At 42.8% G+C, this 18119-nt stretch overlaps 1 protein-coding gene across 1 annotated transcript; it reads right to left on the reverse strand.

Moving 5' to 3' along the window:
* Window positions 1–1479: 1479 nt before the first annotated feature.
* Window positions 1480–17563, reverse strand: oplah (5-oxoprolinase, ATP-hydrolysing). The gene is made up of 28 exons (XM_008304048.1): window positions 17482–17563; window positions 16620–16843; window positions 15171–15362; window positions 14489–14603; window positions 13319–13442; window positions 12512–12707; window positions 11966–12131; window positions 11478–11616; window positions 10983–11050; window positions 10244–10419; window positions 9990–10130; window positions 9739–9851; window positions 9482–9652; window positions 9151–9288; window positions 7878–8016; window positions 7603–7715; window positions 7156–7307; window positions 6881–7041; window positions 6679–6780; window positions 6423–6597; window positions 5211–5395; window positions 4953–5099; window positions 4665–4799; window positions 4319–4468; window positions 3973–4130; window positions 3718–3878; window positions 3016–3113; window positions 1480–2693 (listed from the first exon to the last, which is right to left on the reverse strand). The coding sequence occupies exons 2-28, from the start codon at window positions 16788–16790 to the stop codon at window positions 2541–2543; spliced, it is 3939 nt and encodes a 1312-aa protein (XP_008302270.1). The 5' UTR covers window positions 16791–16843; window positions 17482–17563; the 3' UTR covers window positions 1480–2540.
* Between the last annotated feature and the right edge of the window lie 556 nt (window positions 17564–18119).

Below are 18119 nucleotides of genomic sequence, written 5' to 3' on the forward strand. Positions count from 1 at the left end.
TTTAATTTATAACATCTTATAAGTAAAATCAGTAAAGACGTAATTTGCATCCAGAAATTTCAGCTGCTAAATGTACGTTGTCTGAAATCCAGTGACGTGCAAGTACAAATGAAAGAAAATTAAAACATCTCTAGTTAATCTGAGGTAGTATTGCAGTGGTTTTGTAGACACACGATTATCAAGTTTTCTTACTACAACCAACTACTGAATTTGCCCTTCTTGAAATATTTTTTTCACCCCTCAGAAGTTTTGTATTTGACTGTTTACCATCTGAGTCTTTTCCCCACAATTTCCTTGTTTTCTTTTCCTACAAAAGGGCTATATGTGTTACAACTGTTGGTCATCGACGGTTTTTTACTAAAAGCATGAAACCAGCAAAATATTGTGTGGTTGCTTTTCAAGCTTTTTAAACCTGATAACTTTTGGTGAGTGTCGCCATTTTTGATTAACTGAATATTTTATTGTAAAAATATAGTTTTTCTTTACTGCCTGTTGTCTGTTTATAGAGAGTCTCACACCCTCCCCAGCTCCCAAAGCCTAAAGCAGAGATTAGCCGGTGGATAAAAGTGGAACGAGATCATTTCAGGGTGCAGCAGCAGGGGGTGAGTCTCAAATTCTCCCAAAGTGATAGATTGTTTTACCACAGCAATGGTGATCCATAGGTAAGGAAATTATCTTTAATCCATAGTCCATGGTCTCTGTGTTCCACCTTCCAGCACACCTACATACACACCAGCTGATTTACATCAACAGTGCAGCAGCCGTCAGCCTCCTGCTGCTTCCCCTGCTGAGGCCACTATCTCTTTATCTGCTGCCTACGCATGCCTGCAGTCCCTCACTATCCTACCTCCTCGACTCCATGCTCAATGCTATGGATGGGAGGAGGGGAAACCATTTTAAATGAGGGATGCGTCCCCCTTCCCCCAAACGATCCTGGGTGTGACTACCTGCTATACATGAATTTGGTGAGTCGTTGTGTGCTTAAGTTGTCTCCATGAGTGACCAACAACCCATGTGTTGTGTTGTTCCCAACCTTATGAGGCAGCAGAGAATCATTCAAACAGCTTCCCTACACCATTTACAGTGTATAATCTCCATATATGTGAGTGAGCTTTGAGTGAATGAGCAGTGTTTACAAACCACAGTGTCCTGGATTGATATTAACTTTCTAATGTGACACTGAGACAAAACTGCAAGACTTTAGGTTTCATAATATGATCTGACAAGTCTTTGCACCAGAGCATTTACACTCTCTTTATGTGCTGTCTTAACAAATTGTCGCTCCTACATTCCAAAATAATCTACGCTAAATGATTGTCTTCTTTTGTAAAACTGCTGACACATAACTGACAATCTTGCCTGCAAGTCTTTAAATTTACGGACAGGATAAGCTGCAAAATTAATTGCCTTTCTTGGGATCAAGAAAGCAGCCTCTATCAAAAATCTGAATCTCAAGATGAGAAAACGGTGACAATCTCATTAGTAGAAATGAGTTTTATTGTATTTTTTTTGTTAAAAATAATAACAAAAAAAACACATTGTGAAACGAGGTATTGGATAAGTGATTGTTCAGTTACACCAGATAAAAAGCTGCTTCACATTGGCTTTAACTTGAGATCCTTAGACTGGAATTTATACAGAGAACTTAAACTAGAAGGCATCTTGCCAGGGGATCACACAAGCTGTGACATCTGTCAACATGTTAACGTTCCAATCCATGAGTACTCAGTCATTACTATACTTTTACATGACAATTTAGTATTTATGGGTCACAAAACCCCCACTTTTGAAATGTTTTGATCCAAAACTACACACTTATAAAGTTTTGTGACAGCATCTTGCACCGCTGTGACGCAGACGTGTTGACAAAATCTCTCCATGGACAGATAGACATACATACAAAAGCTTGCAAAAGTACTAAAAACTGCCTTTGTGGTAGTTTCCACAACAGTAGGCATCTACAGGACCGCATTTTGCCACAATGACACACTCATAAGGTGAAAACAATAACCTCTACGTTATCGTGTCTGGTAATAATGACAGCTGGGTGCTCACGGGTCAGAAAGCTGGAAAAAGGTTTACAGGCGTCATGGCTGGTGTGAGCTCATTGCAAGATGGTCTCTGATTAGTTTTGTTGTTGACATAATTAGCCTTAGCTATTAGTATTCAGAGTCTTGGCCTGTTAATGTGAGCACAGGCTGTTATTGTTAGAACAATTTATAAACTGGCATATGTGACATTTATCTATGTTACATCTTTGAAATGTATGTCTGGACACAAAGCAGGATTACTTGTGTTGACTGTTATTGCCTATATCTGGGCTTCAGTATTCTCCCTTCTAACTTTACTATGTGCTATTTTTCACAGTATTTTGATAAAACCGCTGCTACCACTGCTTGTTCACTTTAAAGACTCCACAGTTGTGAAAAGGAGCCTCACTCTTGTCTTTTCCATCTCTTTCTCTGCCTGCGTTCCTGTGATATCCCCACCTCTTCTCCTCCGGCCCGCCTCTTAACTCTCCCTCGCTCTCTCATTTCCTTTCACACTCCCTCTTGTGCCATTCGATATTCAAAGACGCTGCCCCTCTCAGGGAATGTCTCATTCATGCGCCTTCTCTTGGTCTGAGGTCTATTGTTATGTTCCTCCTCTGTTCCATATCCTCCTCCTCCTGGAGTGTAGAGGCAGAACATGTCCTGTAGAGGGAGACACACAGACGAAGAGTGGATGTAGTGGAGCTGAGTTTAAAGCAATTATCAGTATTTTTGGTATGAGGTGTCAAAATGATTGTCAAAACAATTTTCATGCAACCAAACAAAATTCAGTCTATCTGACTGGAATTTAGGGAACAAATGTGGTGACAGTAAGGCCCTCGTCATTTCTACAAGACAGAGTTTCTGTCCAAACAAAAATGAAGCCATTTCCAAAAAGTTTTGTCTTAGGGGTCCAAAACTGACAGACTGGTGTCCAAGTTATTCATTGTAAAAAAAAAATGTGTAGAAGTAGCCACAGTCTTACCCCTGGCTGAAGGCTGACGCTGGTCTTGGCTCCCAGGTTGAGCACTCGTCCGTCTGCTCTCTTGAGAAGATTCATCCCTGCTGCACCGTCCTCACCCCCTGAGAGGGCAAGACATGGTTAAAGAAAGAGACCACGTACGGTGGCCGACGAGGACAAATGACGTGCATATACACAAACGAGCTGCATATACAGGAATGCGTTGCATAAGCAGAAACACGCTGCAAAAACAAAACGCTGCATATCCAGTCACATGACAGAAGTGCCCCAGCCTCTAGGGGCAGTAGTGAGCTTTTCACCTGAGAGACAGACAACAAGAGCGAGAGGAGTAGCGTTAGTTGAGGGAGAAGCTGCATGAAAAGGTGTGCAGTCTCTCATCTCCATGGATAAACATAAATAACAGAGAACACAGGGAGATGGGAGTAAAACACCACTTCAGCACCCATATAATCACAGACTGAAAAGCTAAAGACTTAAAAACTGCCCCTAGAGGCCTGTGGCACTTCTGTTGTGTGACTGGAAATGCAGCGTTTTCTTTTTGCATTTGTTTTCATTTATGCAGCGTGTCTGTATATGCAGCGTTTTCCTTTTGCAGCGCGTTTATATTTATGCACGTCATCTGCCCCTGTCGGCCACCGTAACCACATCAGAACAGAACAAAAAACACGAAAATGTTAATGAGCCCTGAAGAGGGTGAGAGATTACCCTGGAGGCCGTAGGGGCGGGTGGATCGCCTCTCTGTCAGAACAGACAGAACAACCTTGTTCCTGAACAGAAGCTTACGAACCACACCGCTTCCACCGCAGTATTTCCCTGCACCTCCTGAGCCGGGCCGCAGAGAGAACTGCTCTAGAATCACTGGATACCTGAACACAAGTGGCAACACAGAGATCAGAAACATTGTTACTGGACACACTGGATACTAGATTTCTTCAGTTGAAATTTGGACTGACTTCTCACCTCTTCTCCAGAATCTCTGGGTCAGTGATGCGGGTGTTGGTCATGTGACTGTGGACGCCACTGCGCCCGTTCCAGCCAGGCCCTGCCCCAGCTCCCCCGGCAACGGTCTCATAATAACCAACCCTCTCACTGCCGAATGAAATGTTGTTCATGCAGCCCTGATGGAAGGAGGGTGAATAGGAACATCACAAAAAGAAAACTATATCTGTGCACACAGATGTTTAGGAAGATCAGGCATCTGTTTAAATATTCTATGTTTTATCAGACATTTATGGCTTCACAAAAGAAAGTCCCCATAAAATGCATTATTTAGCATTTGTAAAAGAATAAAAATAAGACTTCTTACCTGTGAGGCTGCGCACACTTCAAACGCCCTAAAAATGACGTCAACTACTCTCTGAGATGTGAGCACATTTCCTCCAACCACAGCTGCATTCTGGGAAGGCTGGAGGATGGAACCAGGTGGGATGATGACTTTGATCGGTGCGAGACAACCCTAAATATGAGAAAAAGGAAACGGATACATAAATTAAAAATACTTATATAAACAGTGGTCTTTTTCTGTGCAGGTAATAAAGAATGTTTTGACTATGACTGTCCAAAAGCAGCATGACTGCCTCCCAAAAAACACACAAGCAAACCTTACAGTTATTCAAAGTCACACTAAAGCTCCTAGAAATTCACTTTTTTACCTGGTTGAGAGGTATATCCTGGCCCACCATGCAGCGCAGGCAATAGATGAGAGCAGAGAGGGTGATGGCGCGTGGAGCGTTGCAGTTCCCCCACACCTCTGTTCCCGTCCCTGTGAAGTCAAACACCGCACTGCCCTGTAACGACGGAGGTTGTAGATTTAATTGCATGTACACTCTAATGATCTGACTTCTTGTTAATCTGCAGTGATTTAGGTTTGAACTGAATCAATACATTCTGCAAGATAAAATGTTTAAAATGAACATCATGAGGAGATTCGCTCTTCTCACCTCTTTTTCATTAATCTGAACCCGCAGCCTGATCGCCGTCCCATCATCCATGAAATCCTCCGACTCCACATCCAAGGAGCCAGTCTGTTGCTGCCGCCGACGTGCAAAATCTCTCAACATGTCCCTCACTGCCAGCTCTGCATTACTCTGAAACACAAAGACACACACAGGTCACACAGAGTCGGTGCTTTTCATACAAAAAATTATTTCATAAAACCACAATTTGTTTAATAATTCTTCTCTTGCAGCCACGGTTACCTGAATGTAGCCCATGTAGGCCTGAACCACAGCGAGCCCATAGCTGTCAATCAGCTCTCCCACCAGCTGGCTGCCCCTCTGATTGGCTGCCACCTGAGCCCGCAGGTCTGACAGGTTGTCATGGAGATTACGAGTCCCAGAGCAGTCTGGGTACTGGGCTGGAGCCATCAGAGCTTCAGTTACAGCTGATATGGAGAAAGACGGGGAAGAAACAAGAGAGGAATCCATTGGTTAAAAAAAAGAGACAAACAAAAACACTGCGAGAAACTAGAGTTAGGAAAATGAGTGTTAAATAATACAAGAGGAACATCTACAGTTTCCTTTAGAGGATACTGACCTTATTGATGTGTTTAAGGACAGTCCGGCATTTATGGTGTCAGTTTTTAGTTCCCATCGTTCATTTCACTGCGTTCATTTTTCACATTTCTTCACCCCACAACCAGAAACAAAACCCAAAAGTAGCCAAGTAGGAACTAAGTTTTATCTTGACAAGAATCAGCTGTGAATTTTCTCCCCTCCCTCCTTTTCTCAGTCTCTCACATTCCGGGTGCATTCCAATATCCACACATCCATACTATATAGTACGCCGGAAAAAAGATTCAGTATGTCCAGTATGCCTAAGGGATGTCTGACCACATCCAGCCTGAATTTGTAGCATGCAAGCCAGCACGCTTTTCTGACCCACAATCCTCTGTGTAGTTAGGTCACTCTGTCTCGCCAAGTATAAACAAGCTTGAACCAACGAGAGTGCAGACAGATTAAATCTCATTCTGCACTACAGACTGCAACGGTCAAAGTTTAAGGTGCAATAATATGACAAATTAGTATTTTCCAACTGTCTGCATGCTGCATGAGGGAGTAGCATGTACTGAATGTAAGAAGAAAAATTCAGTTAAATTCAGTTCCAATAGCGCCATTCACAACATGTTTCATCTCACAGCACTGAACATAGCAAGGTACAGACTTTACATATTTTTGAACAAAGAAACCAACATTCCAAGGTTCCCTTTGGATTCAGTCGGCAATGGTTGGAAAACCAAACCCTCCCAATAGGGAGAGGAAAAAAAAAAACCTTTGACAGAACCGGACTCAGGGAAGGCAGCCATCTGCCTTGACTGGTTGGGGTGAGAGTGTGGATGGGCAGAAAGGGATAACAGATTGTATGCATTTTGTAATGTAGCCCAAGTCATCGTTCATCTCCTTTTTACGTACCTTCTTCCTGGAAGACCCCCCCAGTGACGAGCTTAAAAGAAGTGAAGACGGCACCCTCCTGCTGAAGGGAGGTGGAGTGTGGGGGCATGGAGCCTGGAGTGATGCCTCCGATGTCAGCATGGTGGCCCCTGCTGGCCACGAAGAACACAGGACTGCTCACTCCTTTTCTAAACACCTGGGATGAGAAGAGGGAGCAAGAGCAAAGTGAGAAAAGGATGGGAGAGGAAACAAATAACACTCAGCGACAAATACTAACCGGTGTGATGACTGTGAGATCTGGGAGATGGCTGCCCCCGGCACATGGGTGGTTACTCAGGATCACATCCCCTTCTTTCAGCTTGTTCCCCAGTGACCTGATCTGCACAGAGGAGAAGAAACATCTTGTTTGACACTTTCTCTGAATGGGGTTTTGCTTCAGCAGCATGACTGCGCTCAGCTACAGTACACACACCCCTCACCTGGTACTGAACGGTCTCTTGCATGGCCCCCAGGTGAACAGGGATGTGAGGCGCATTGGACACCAGGCCTCCATCGGGGCCGAACACAGCACAGGAGAAGTCGAGACGCTCCTTGATGTTGGTGGAGATGGAGGTTCTTTGGAGAACTCTGCCCATCTGCTCTATAGGGTAAGAGAGAACAAACTTCAGCATGCAAACACTAATTCAACACTCCAGCAATCTGTCATTTAACTTCATTCTCTTCTTTCCATCCTCCTTTCTCTGTGTCGTCATACCTGCTATGCTCATGAAGCGGTGGGAGAAGATGGAGAGCTGCACAGTGTTGAGCTCAGTGCCCAGAGCACAGTGAGGGTCTGAGCCTACAGTCATGCAAACGTCGCCCCCTTCTGTTAAACGGGCCTCACAGCACGGCTCCACCAGGATGGTGCTGGTGGAGGAAAATACAATTTCACACATGCACTGAGAGGGTAAAAACATTTACAGCATGAATACAAATGCATTTCAAAAACCAAAGTCAGTTTAAACTCAACCCAGACAAGTAAAAAGAACAGTTCAGTTACCCACGTATGTGTCTGCACATCCATGGAAGTAACATTTGACATATTTAATGCCTTACATACATTGAAATAAATTAAGAACAGCACATATTTTAATGAGAAAAACATTCACTAATGATTCATTTGAAAGCTATTTTTACACAAAAGACAGAGGAGGATGCCTGCCTGTTTTTGTCAATGATGATGGCTGGTCCTTGGATGCTGTGACCACATGGCAGCTCCTCCCATAGGTACACACCGGTGTCCAGGTAACCACCCTCAAAGTAACACTTGGTCGTCTACAGAGAGCAGCAGAGATAAAATAAATGGGTTTAGACCCACAAATGTCATCACTAAAACATCAATGTGTGAATGACAGAACAAATTATTTGAGTGCATTTCTTAATCAAAGTTAGAAGATATGATTTGTGTGTATGAATTGCATAAGTGATTCCATTTACCGTGACAGGTTTGGCCTGTCTGTGTCCCATCTTCGTTTTATACACTGATTTGATACCAGATTTCCCACAACCCCTCACTCTGATGTCGTCCACCATGATGGGTCTGTCTGGGATGGTGAATCCAAACTCCTTCAGGTAACTTAAGGAAGAAAAACCAAAAACAGAGGAGGTGTGAAGTAAAGCCCATTTCATACATACGCTCCTTCCTGCTAAATAAAGAGCAACTGAACATCTCCACCATGGTCACTTTTTTTCATTAAAAAATGCACGCTGTTACATTAACGCAAAGGCATGAATAAGCTACGTGCTTTTAACTGTGTGACGCCATTAGGGAGAGACTTCTTGCGTTTTTCAGCACCAATATTGGTCCATAAACATCACAGAGAGCACCAAGTACACCGCATGCCGCCAAAATCCCAAAACACCTTCCTCATTCACTTTGCTTTACAAATCTGAGAAGAATTGCAACTTTATACAACAGCAGTAACTTCATTATTAATTACTTACAATTACAAACTAATCCCAGCATGGAGACAGGATCAACCAGGATCTAGCTGCAAGTCGCTCTGCGTACTTTTTCCACCTCAGACAGGTAAGCCGTCACACACAATGTCAAAGTTTCTAAGCTTCAGTTAAATCACTTGTTACATGGTGGCGTCTTCATATTGAATCCTGAACCCCATCAGAGCTGTCGAGACGTTTCTATTTTACTGTTAGTAAAGTACTGATTAGATTATCATCACACAAGGACATATTTTTCAGTGCAAAGGAAATCATAAATAAACTAGGCAATAAACTTTTTGGACAGTTTGATAAGCTTGCTACAAGTTTATATTTAGCCTTTTAGTTGATTGTGGCATCATGCATTACTAGAAGTAATCTCATATACATTAAAAATATTGCACGCATACTGTAGCTGTCTGTCACATGTCTGAATGAAGCTGTAAGGTACTTATGAAAAAGTGATCTGACAAAGCAGGTAATGTTACATAAGCCACGTCTGAAAAGGGCTTAGGAGGCGGAGTGACAAGTGTTGAGGGAAAAAGGTTGAAAGGAACACAGGAAGGTATGAGTACTATAAACAAATGTCAGCTCCAAAGCATACTAAGCTTATCGCCCATAGGAAAAAGATACATTAACCTGATGGCGTGTTTGCTAACACAATGCAAACACAAGGCGGCAATGATTTATCCACACATGAGTGAAAACATGTTGCAGTCAGTGCCTCAGTACATGCATAGAACGAACACATTAATAAGTAAAAAGAGCAAACCGTTTGGTGAAGGCGCTGCGGAAGTCACCAGCTCGACAGGACTGGCTGTTGCTGGGGTGTCCGGCGGCAGTGACCATGAGAGCGCAGTCGGTGCCTTCGTAGCGCAGGTGAAGGAAAACCTCAGTGGTTATCTGACCGCTGAAGTGGATGAGAAACACAAAGCCGCCTTAGTCTTGTGGATTATATCAAAGTCGACTGCCATGATTGCTCAAACAACATGTATTTATTAAAATGCAACAACATTAACAAGGACATGGTGTCTGAGGCCGCAGATTAACCAGCAGAGGTACGAGCTTATCCCCGACCCCTGTCGTGTTTTGTTGGTTCTGACCTGGTGAAGCCACGTGCGCAGAGCGTATCCTGGCAACGTTTGGAGAGCTGCTCCACCCTCCGGTCGAGCTCGCCGAAAGAGTGCTGCTCGTACTGCAGCGAGCACGGCTCCTGTACCTCCTCTACCACATCTGCTAAAGCCAAACCATAGGCCGACAGCACGCCACTGTACCTGCAAAACACAAACAAGCACTCGCTTAACACGCTATTTTCTATCACCTGCAGACTATTTCTCAAAACACAGTCACTCAACCTTACTTATGTATAAAGACAGTCTTCATCCCCAGGGCTCGGGCAATAGCACAGGCATGTTGGCCACCTGCACCCCCGAAACATGCCAACACATGCTGAGATGTGTCATGACCCTTCGCCTAAGACATGGGAGAGGAGTGTGTGAAAGCAAGAAAGACAGAAAAGAGAAAAACATTTTTTTTTTATGTTTAAATGTAGAAACCACACAGATTGAAGATACATAAGGTTTGATGCCAAGGCTTTAAGACCCAAAATACCTGCGTCAGAGCTCTGATTGGCCGGCACATGGCCTCGTTTGCAACACGAATGAATCCCATAGCAACCTCCTCCATGCTCATCCCGGATTGGCTGTTTGGCAACAAGCTCTTGTGTGAGTGGTTGGCCCCATTAGAGGCAACCTTGATACAAAACAAAACAAAAAAACATTTAAAAACTTGGCCTTATCATTACTTGCCAACAGAACTATGAAGGAGTTTTGAAATGTAAATAATATTCCAGCAAAAATGAGTGCCTGTGATTGGTTAGAAGACAAGAAGAGGTTGATCTCTTCAGTGAGACGACGGAAATGTTTCGTCGTCTCCTCCGAGGACAAGGGTTCGTTCTCTCCAGGTCCAAAGATCTTTGGAAAGAAGGAAGGGAGGAGGCGACCCAGGGCCAAGTTAGCATCGGTTACAGTCAGAGGGCCACCTGGGGAACATCCAACAAAGAATTATGTTTAAGTAGTTTAGGATTATTTTGCATGAGATGCTGCACTTTGTCTTTTAGTCCTAAGTTTTTACATTTTTCTGAAAAATGTAAACGTAAAACTGTGGAAACGACGTGGAGATCACATTATATAAAATGAAGCGAACCACTCCCTGACTCCCCAACAGGGAACATGAACAAACAAGAATAAAGCCAGACACAAATTTCTTTTTGTTAGCACATATCACAGCTCCAGCTGAGAACTGAGGCAAAGTTGAGTTATATCATCTGAAACTTGGACTTGTGCCTTATTCTATGCCTCATGCCCACAAACCGGATTATTAATCTAGAGCGGCAGGGACGGAACAGAAGGATGCACAAATCCCAGCTCAATGTCTGTGGATTTCTATCAGACACCATTGGAGGCTCAAACTGCTACATGGAGAGGAATGATTTATAGGAGTGGATGAAGTCACTGTCAGTGGAATGTACAGTTAATTATCGACCAGCATAATAAAGCAGTGAGAGAAGCTAGTAAAAGTAAAAAATGAATAACAGTCTGTTACCTTTTCTGTAACAGGCTGGTCCCGGATGTGCACCGGCAGACTCAGGTCCAACTACAAACATCCCTGATCTGGTGGGGAAGGGAAGAAAGAAGAGAAATGTAGAGAAAGGAGAGAGGCCAAGAAGACAAATTATCTATAAAAGTCAAGTAAATGAATAAAGTTAAGCTGGAACAGCTCGATTTAGAGAAGTAGAAACAGCAACATGCATGAACAAATACATGATGAATCAACGGTCAGTAACAGAAAAAAAACTTGTGGTGAAACACGTATTAAGATTACATGCATCAGAATCTTTGAACTTTCAAAAGCTTTCTCCAGATTTTCCAGGCATGCCAATACTTGTGATTCTTTTACAGTCCAGTTGTCATAAGTGACTCACTCGGTGAATGGAAAAACTGGAAATAAGTCACGTTATGCAGTTAAAAAAAAAAAAAAAACAGGATTAGGAAGAAAGAATCATTTCAACAGTCTGATGCACCACTTGTGCAAACTCACCTGAAAAACAGTCGGGATCCTCCACCTGCAGCCACGGTGTTGATGTCCAGCTGAGGTGCTTGCAGGGTGACTCCAGCTGTTGTGGCCTCAAACACGTGTTCATACTGGCCTGCGTATCGACTCACATCAGTTGATGTTCCTAGAAGAAAAGATAATACAGTGAGGATAGGAAGCAAGAGAAAGCTGGACACATTCTGTGAACTCTTTGCACTAACACTTAGCTCTGGATCTGGGAAACACTGTCTCATTTCACTGTGTACTGTACAGCTGTATGTGGTTGAAATGACAATAAAGCCCTTTGAATCTGAATCTGAATCTGAACTCACACTCAATTTGTAGTGCTTAAAACAACAAATCCCTCAAGTGTCAGTGAGAAATTCAGAAGCTACATCAAGCGTGTACAAAAAGAACAGCAAAACAATATCAGGAAGCTGCTCAGCTCCAAGAACGAATCACACTGTCACCCCTCCCATCCCTCACACGCTCACCTCCCATGTCAAAGCCAATCACAGCTTTTTTCTCCATCTGGCTGTAAGAGGTGATGGCGTATCCCACCACACCCCCAGCTGGACCTGACAGAACGGCCCGCGAACCACAGAACTGCTCCATGGGAGTCAGACCTCCGTCTGACTGCATGAACAAGACGTCCACATCCTGAGGACAAATGGAAATAAGAGGTTAAGGTGGTCAGAGGGGGGTTTAAAGTCTGGACACGTTTAAATTTAAATTTGGGTCACGAGGGGGTCGAAGAACATTGATTTTCTCTTACAAATGATCATTAATTTCACTTTTTAAAGGTATTCTGGAATGTAATGGTTGTAATTTCCTGCACTGGAAATCTAATTCCCCAAACTGGTTTACTTTTTTTAAAAAAAACTGGCTACAGAGTTAGAACTGGAAAATCCTCAATCTGTTACGCAGGACAGAAGGCATGCGTGACTGAATTTTTACCCGCACTTGACCAGAAAAAATGTGGCCTTTTATATAACAACAACAAAGAAAACACACACACATTGATAAGAGACAGATAATACCTTCAGGCCGCCCTTGAAGCCTGAGGTGAAGCCTTTTAGATACTGACGAATTTTGGGCGTGAGGTAGGCGTCGGCGCACACTGTATAGCCTCGGGGGACGGCCCGCACCATCGGCATGACCTCACTGGAGAGAGACACCTGGCTGAAGCCCAGACGGTGTGCCAGAGAGCCCACTGCTTTCTCATGATCTGACCATCTAAACCAGACAGAAAGAGTCAAATATTATGCTCTTATGTAATTCAACCACTGGTCTATAGTATGTTGTGTTCACTTCAAAGCCTGCAAACCGCCATTTTCCCAACAGAAAGGAAACTATGTCTGGGCTTTGAGCGTGTCATGTGACAGGAAGCAAAAAAATGTTAACTGCCGGCTCCTTGAAAGTGTCTTTTCAACTCTTTGATTGTTCTCATTTTTAGAAACTGGAGGTAAGAAGACTGCAGACTGATCCTTCGAGTGTGAATGGACTTCAAAAGAAATGGGAGTAGATACCAAGTGAAAGGGGAGACCAGGAAGAACAACATGAACTTCCACCTAGTAAACCACGTGGGTTACATACACAATAGAAACAGGCCATTCGACACCTCTCGCCACTGACATACCAATACTCCCACAGAGATAGGGAGAGACTGAGAGAAAGAGCTGTATAATTAGGTATAGGATGACAACTAAATAGTAAGTGGGAAGGTAAAGAAGTGAGGAGAGGAGGGAGAGATTGCCCAGAAAAGAAAGTTAGATGTTGAAATACAGAGAGGACATGAAATCAGATTAGGACGTTGAGCAAATATGAAACAAGCTGCAACTACTGACGTGTATGAGTGCAGCAGAAGGACAGCCAGACTGGTGATACCGCGAGACAAAACTCCTCTCAGGTCTTTTTCCACTTGTTCCAGATCCAGCTCCTTCCACACTTCCAGAGAATCTCCTGTACTGCCTGAGAAACGCCAGAACACACAGAGATTATCAGGATTACTTTATATTATGTTAGTCATTCAGGCAATGCTCTCATCCAGAGCTGATTACCTTGCCTGTGCCTGGAGACTTTACATTCCTGAATTAACTACCAAAAAATGCAGCACATTGCATTTGCTGTACTCCTGTCACTACTCATAACTCATTGAAGTGTTCAGAAGAGAAGAATTGCTTTGGATGTGCAGAAAATGTTCAGCTATTAAAATCCAGGGGTTTATAAATCAATTAAAACAAACTAATCATTGACTTAAATAGGTGCCAGATGCACATTTAAAGAGGTTACATCACCAAACAAATTATTTAAGAATGCCTGAGACATTTCTACCATAAACGGATGCAGAAAAGTCCCAAATTGGTGCATAAAAACTCCTTACAATGCAGGAAATCTGGTGTTTGACAATACAATTTCCTGGACAACAACACCCAGATCCATATTTAATGTTAAAATGAAATCTAGGCCTTTTCAACGAACTGAAGTCAGATGAATTATTGATTGATTTTTAGAGAATATATGTCATTTTTGCACACTGGACAGATTTTACATTGGGCATTTCAAGTTCCTTCCTGATAAGATTTAGTGTCTTTTATTGTTACATGCTGTAATAAAGGATTAATAAAGTGTTTATCTGTCTAAATACAAGCATGACGGCATATTTAAAATGTGAAACACTTTGTTCCATCGGCTACATAAGCCTACATTCCATATGCTGACAAAGGAGCCTCCATACACTGAAACCTCTTTCAACACAAGGTCTCTATTTTCGACCCTACTTATGTAACACACACATGTGCTGAGCTGGAAGCAATGATCAACTATAACCTGAAATTATAGGAGAATTTTGCTTCTCTGGAAATGAGTAAACATATAGGTAAGTGATGTGAATAGATGAGTAACATAAAAATACATTCTAACCTATGAGCTTGCAGTTGAGTTTACATTCACAGCTGGGAGAAAGAGTTGCAGGAAAAAGAAACTGACCACGTTTGTGACTTATTTAAGATCATTACCTGTGACAACACGTTTAGGATCCTTCCTGGGAAGCTTGCAGCTATCTTGCCGGAGGACGACTCGCTCATCCACCTCTATCACCTCCTCATACAGAACATCAGGGACGGCAACCTCCTGTTAAACACACACACATAAGTTATTATAGTAAATATGACAAGAGAGAATGCTGACCAATAGCACATGTCCGTGGTAAAGATAAGCATGAACACAGCATGCATACTGGAGTTTGGGTCAACTTATGTCAACATGGGTGGAACTAAACCAGTGATCATGAAAGCTTTCATATATACGTCATCCAGCTTTCACTGCTTTGAATGCAATTTAATATCCATGCTCTGCAGATTTTCTGGCTGGGTTCTGCTTGATGGTTAAGGATCAACGATTACCAACTTTATGGGTTCACATGTTGTAAAGGCTCATTGCAGCTACATTGTGTGACTCTACACTTCATGCTGTTGTCTCAGGGCAAACTCCAGCACCTGCCCCCCCAGTCTCTGTACCACAAGGCAATAACTAAACCTGGTCTTGCAGAGACACACACCCTGTACCCAGACAACTCATGAGCACCAAGTATAGTATAGTCAAAAATACATGCTGACCTACTTATATGTTTGTTAGTGGGCAAACGGTTAGATAGGCTCCCTGTTCAAGACAGAGGTGAAGAAGGTATGTGCTACAGACCAAATCAAACAGCTTTGGTCTGGCCTGCGTGCCAATGTGCAGCAAGTCCTTGAAGCCCTTGGTGACCATGAGCGCCGTCCTCTCGCCCTCTCTCTCCAGCAGCGCATTGGTTGCCACCGTCGTGCCCATTCTGATCCAGCCAATCAGAGAGGTGTCTACGGGCTGATCGCGAGGAAAGGCCCGCCCTGTTTCCTGTCAACAAAGGCACATGTATTATATACTGTTCTAACAAACACAGATCCAAATACAGCCTTCTTCTCTTTTGATACTTTTTTTGACTGATCCTATTCTATCTGCTCATTAATAACCCTTAATTGTGAAAACCTTAAAATCTATCAGAACTGCAGTTAAACTGACAACTGGTACATACACTTTCACCACATGACCGAACGCACACTCACAGGATCACATTTCGTGCTGGTGTGGAAAATATAAATCCATTTCTATGTCAAATCCAGCAATCCAGAGGCGTGACCTTGAGCCACGTGACTGGTGTCAGACAAAATTCATAGTATGATTTTAAATCTGTGGCGAGAATTAAATTTAACAAGGAGTACTTTAGGATTGAAAAGGTTAGGATTTGGGATTTACGAGTCAAAGTAGATCTGCTGTGATTGGTAAGTGATTGAGGGACTGAAGGACTTTTAGACAGGAGTACGCTCTGTTCCCTCTGACACACCTATGTATTATTAGATATGATATCATTAGATTATTACTGGTAAAGCTTCAGTGTATCAACAGCATGTTACTGTTGTGGCTGCTGCAGGTGGTGCTGGTTTGAACCACTTCATATACGGTTTTATAAACGGAATCATTTTGAGGGCTTTCAGACAATCATCAAGAAAGAAAAGTTCTGATACACACATTTGTTTTCAGTGTTTGGACTTTTTCTCTGATCTTTGATTTCTGATGAGATCCTGGATTATCAATGTTGTTTATTGAAATGAAATTAGAACCAATATTTGTTGAAGCTGTTAACAAGTCATCTGAAATGTGAACCCCACCCACTGCTTTTTGTAAGACGACAGCAGCTGCAAAGGCTGTAAACCACTGGTTTAATCTTTAACAATGTGTTGTATTTAAAAAAAAACTTGTTAAATTATTCATTGTAGAAAATCATCAGCTTTAAAGGAGCTACAGCTGTCAGAGAGTGGAGTAGGAAATACATGTAGTGGAAGTATAAAGTAGCATAAAATGGAAATACTCAAGTAAAGTGCAAATACCTCAAAAATTGCACGTAAGTACAGGACTTGAGTAAATGCACTCAGGTACTTTACACCACTAATAAAATGTACTTGTACTACATGTACTTTACTCCTAACAACATGCACTACCTTTACAACTTTTGGCAACCACTCCTACCTTTGTATTATGTTTCCGACACCTCTCTTTATATGAATGTAATAATAAAAACATTGCACCAATAAACCGAGCCACCCTGCAGCCTACCTCCTCCAAGACTCTGCGGATCCCCTCGGTGGGGGCATCTTTGTAGTTCTGGGGGTCTCGGGACAGAAGCTTCAGGACTCTCTCACGACCGCCGGGCAGCCGGGCGAACACATCTGTGAAGGTGCCGCCTCGGTCGATGGCAAAGTCGAATTTCCCCTCAGTCTCAGCCATGGTGACGATAGACAAGTGCTGCTGCTGCTGCTGCTGCTGAGTCTGAGACAAAGCTGAGAGAGTAAAATGAGTAAGAGAGAGGGAAAGGTGATCTAATCTGTTACACTGTGCTGATAAGTGAACAGTAGCTGAAAGGGGAAGAGGAGGAGAAGAACTCTTCATTCATAAACCTATACCCATGTCTGCCTGCATTTCACACATAGTCTCACACTGTTGATGCACCACCATTCATTTACACTTCAACTTGCCACATACTTGGTGACAATCTGAACAGTTTTAACATGATATTCAGTTTGAATATTGTACATTTGCACACATATTACTGGGTCTTTTGCAAAAAAAAAGAAAACATGAGAAGCTGCTGTGACTTCAAAAAATGAAGTAAATGGAAAATACCTAGAAGGGATTGCATCATAGGAGAGCATGCAAAACCCACATGAGCCCTGCAGACAGACACCACTGCTAAGCCCTGCCTCCACAAAGCTCACTATAAACTCTCTGTGCATTCAATAGTGCTGGAGTTTTGGACGTTTTGTTGGCAAGCCGTGCACCTTTAATGCAATCCAAATGGGCTCTGAACCGACAAGGCTCCTCCGACGGCTGCTGTTTTGCATGCAGCAGCTACAATCACCCCGATCAGTGAGAGTGAAGCTGAATCGAAGCAAAGCAGCTACCAAACATCCTCACTCACCTGTCTTCCTCCTCCGCTGCACTGGCACACAGTTAATCTTTGATAATCCTCTGACAGTCGGATCCTCCTCCTCTCACCTCTTCGCCCGCCGGGCTCCTGTCTCCTTCCAGCACGAAAGCACGTCGAAGAGCCGCTTTCTGAGCGAGCAGCTGCCTGGTGGGTTGAAACTCCGCCCTCCCTGCGAGGAGCCGGAGCTCTGACATTTGAGCTGCTCCGTCTGAAACACTGACTACATGTGCTCCGAGGGAACAAGACAATATGTAGTCAAAGAAACATACTAAACACTGCACTGTAACACATCTTAGAGGAATTTAGTCGAATCAATTGATCTTGTCTAGTTCACTTTATGTAAATATATTACTTTTTTTTTTGTAATTTCTTGTTGATTGAATGCCTAAATATTTATTTTCAGACCACTTTAGCACTCAAAAACATTCCTTATAATTTCTAACTTACAGTAGTGAGTTGAATGAATGATCACCTAAGAGTTCACTCAATTTATGAAATTAAGTTTGAAAGAAAGAAAACCAGACTGCAGTTCCCATCATGCACCACTAGAGACCAGTGTTTGTTGTAGTTTGAGTAAACAGACATGGTGGAAACTTTGCTGTAGCCTTAATGCATGTTAAATTAAAACA

This window comes from Stegastes partitus, unplaced genomic scaffold, assembly GCF_000690725.1.
Source record: "Stegastes partitus isolate 25-593 unplaced genomic scaffold, Stegastes_partitus-1.0.2 Scaffold2124, whole genome shotgun sequence".
Lineage (NCBI taxonomy): Eukaryota > Metazoa > Chordata > Actinopteri > Pomacentridae > Stegastes > Stegastes partitus.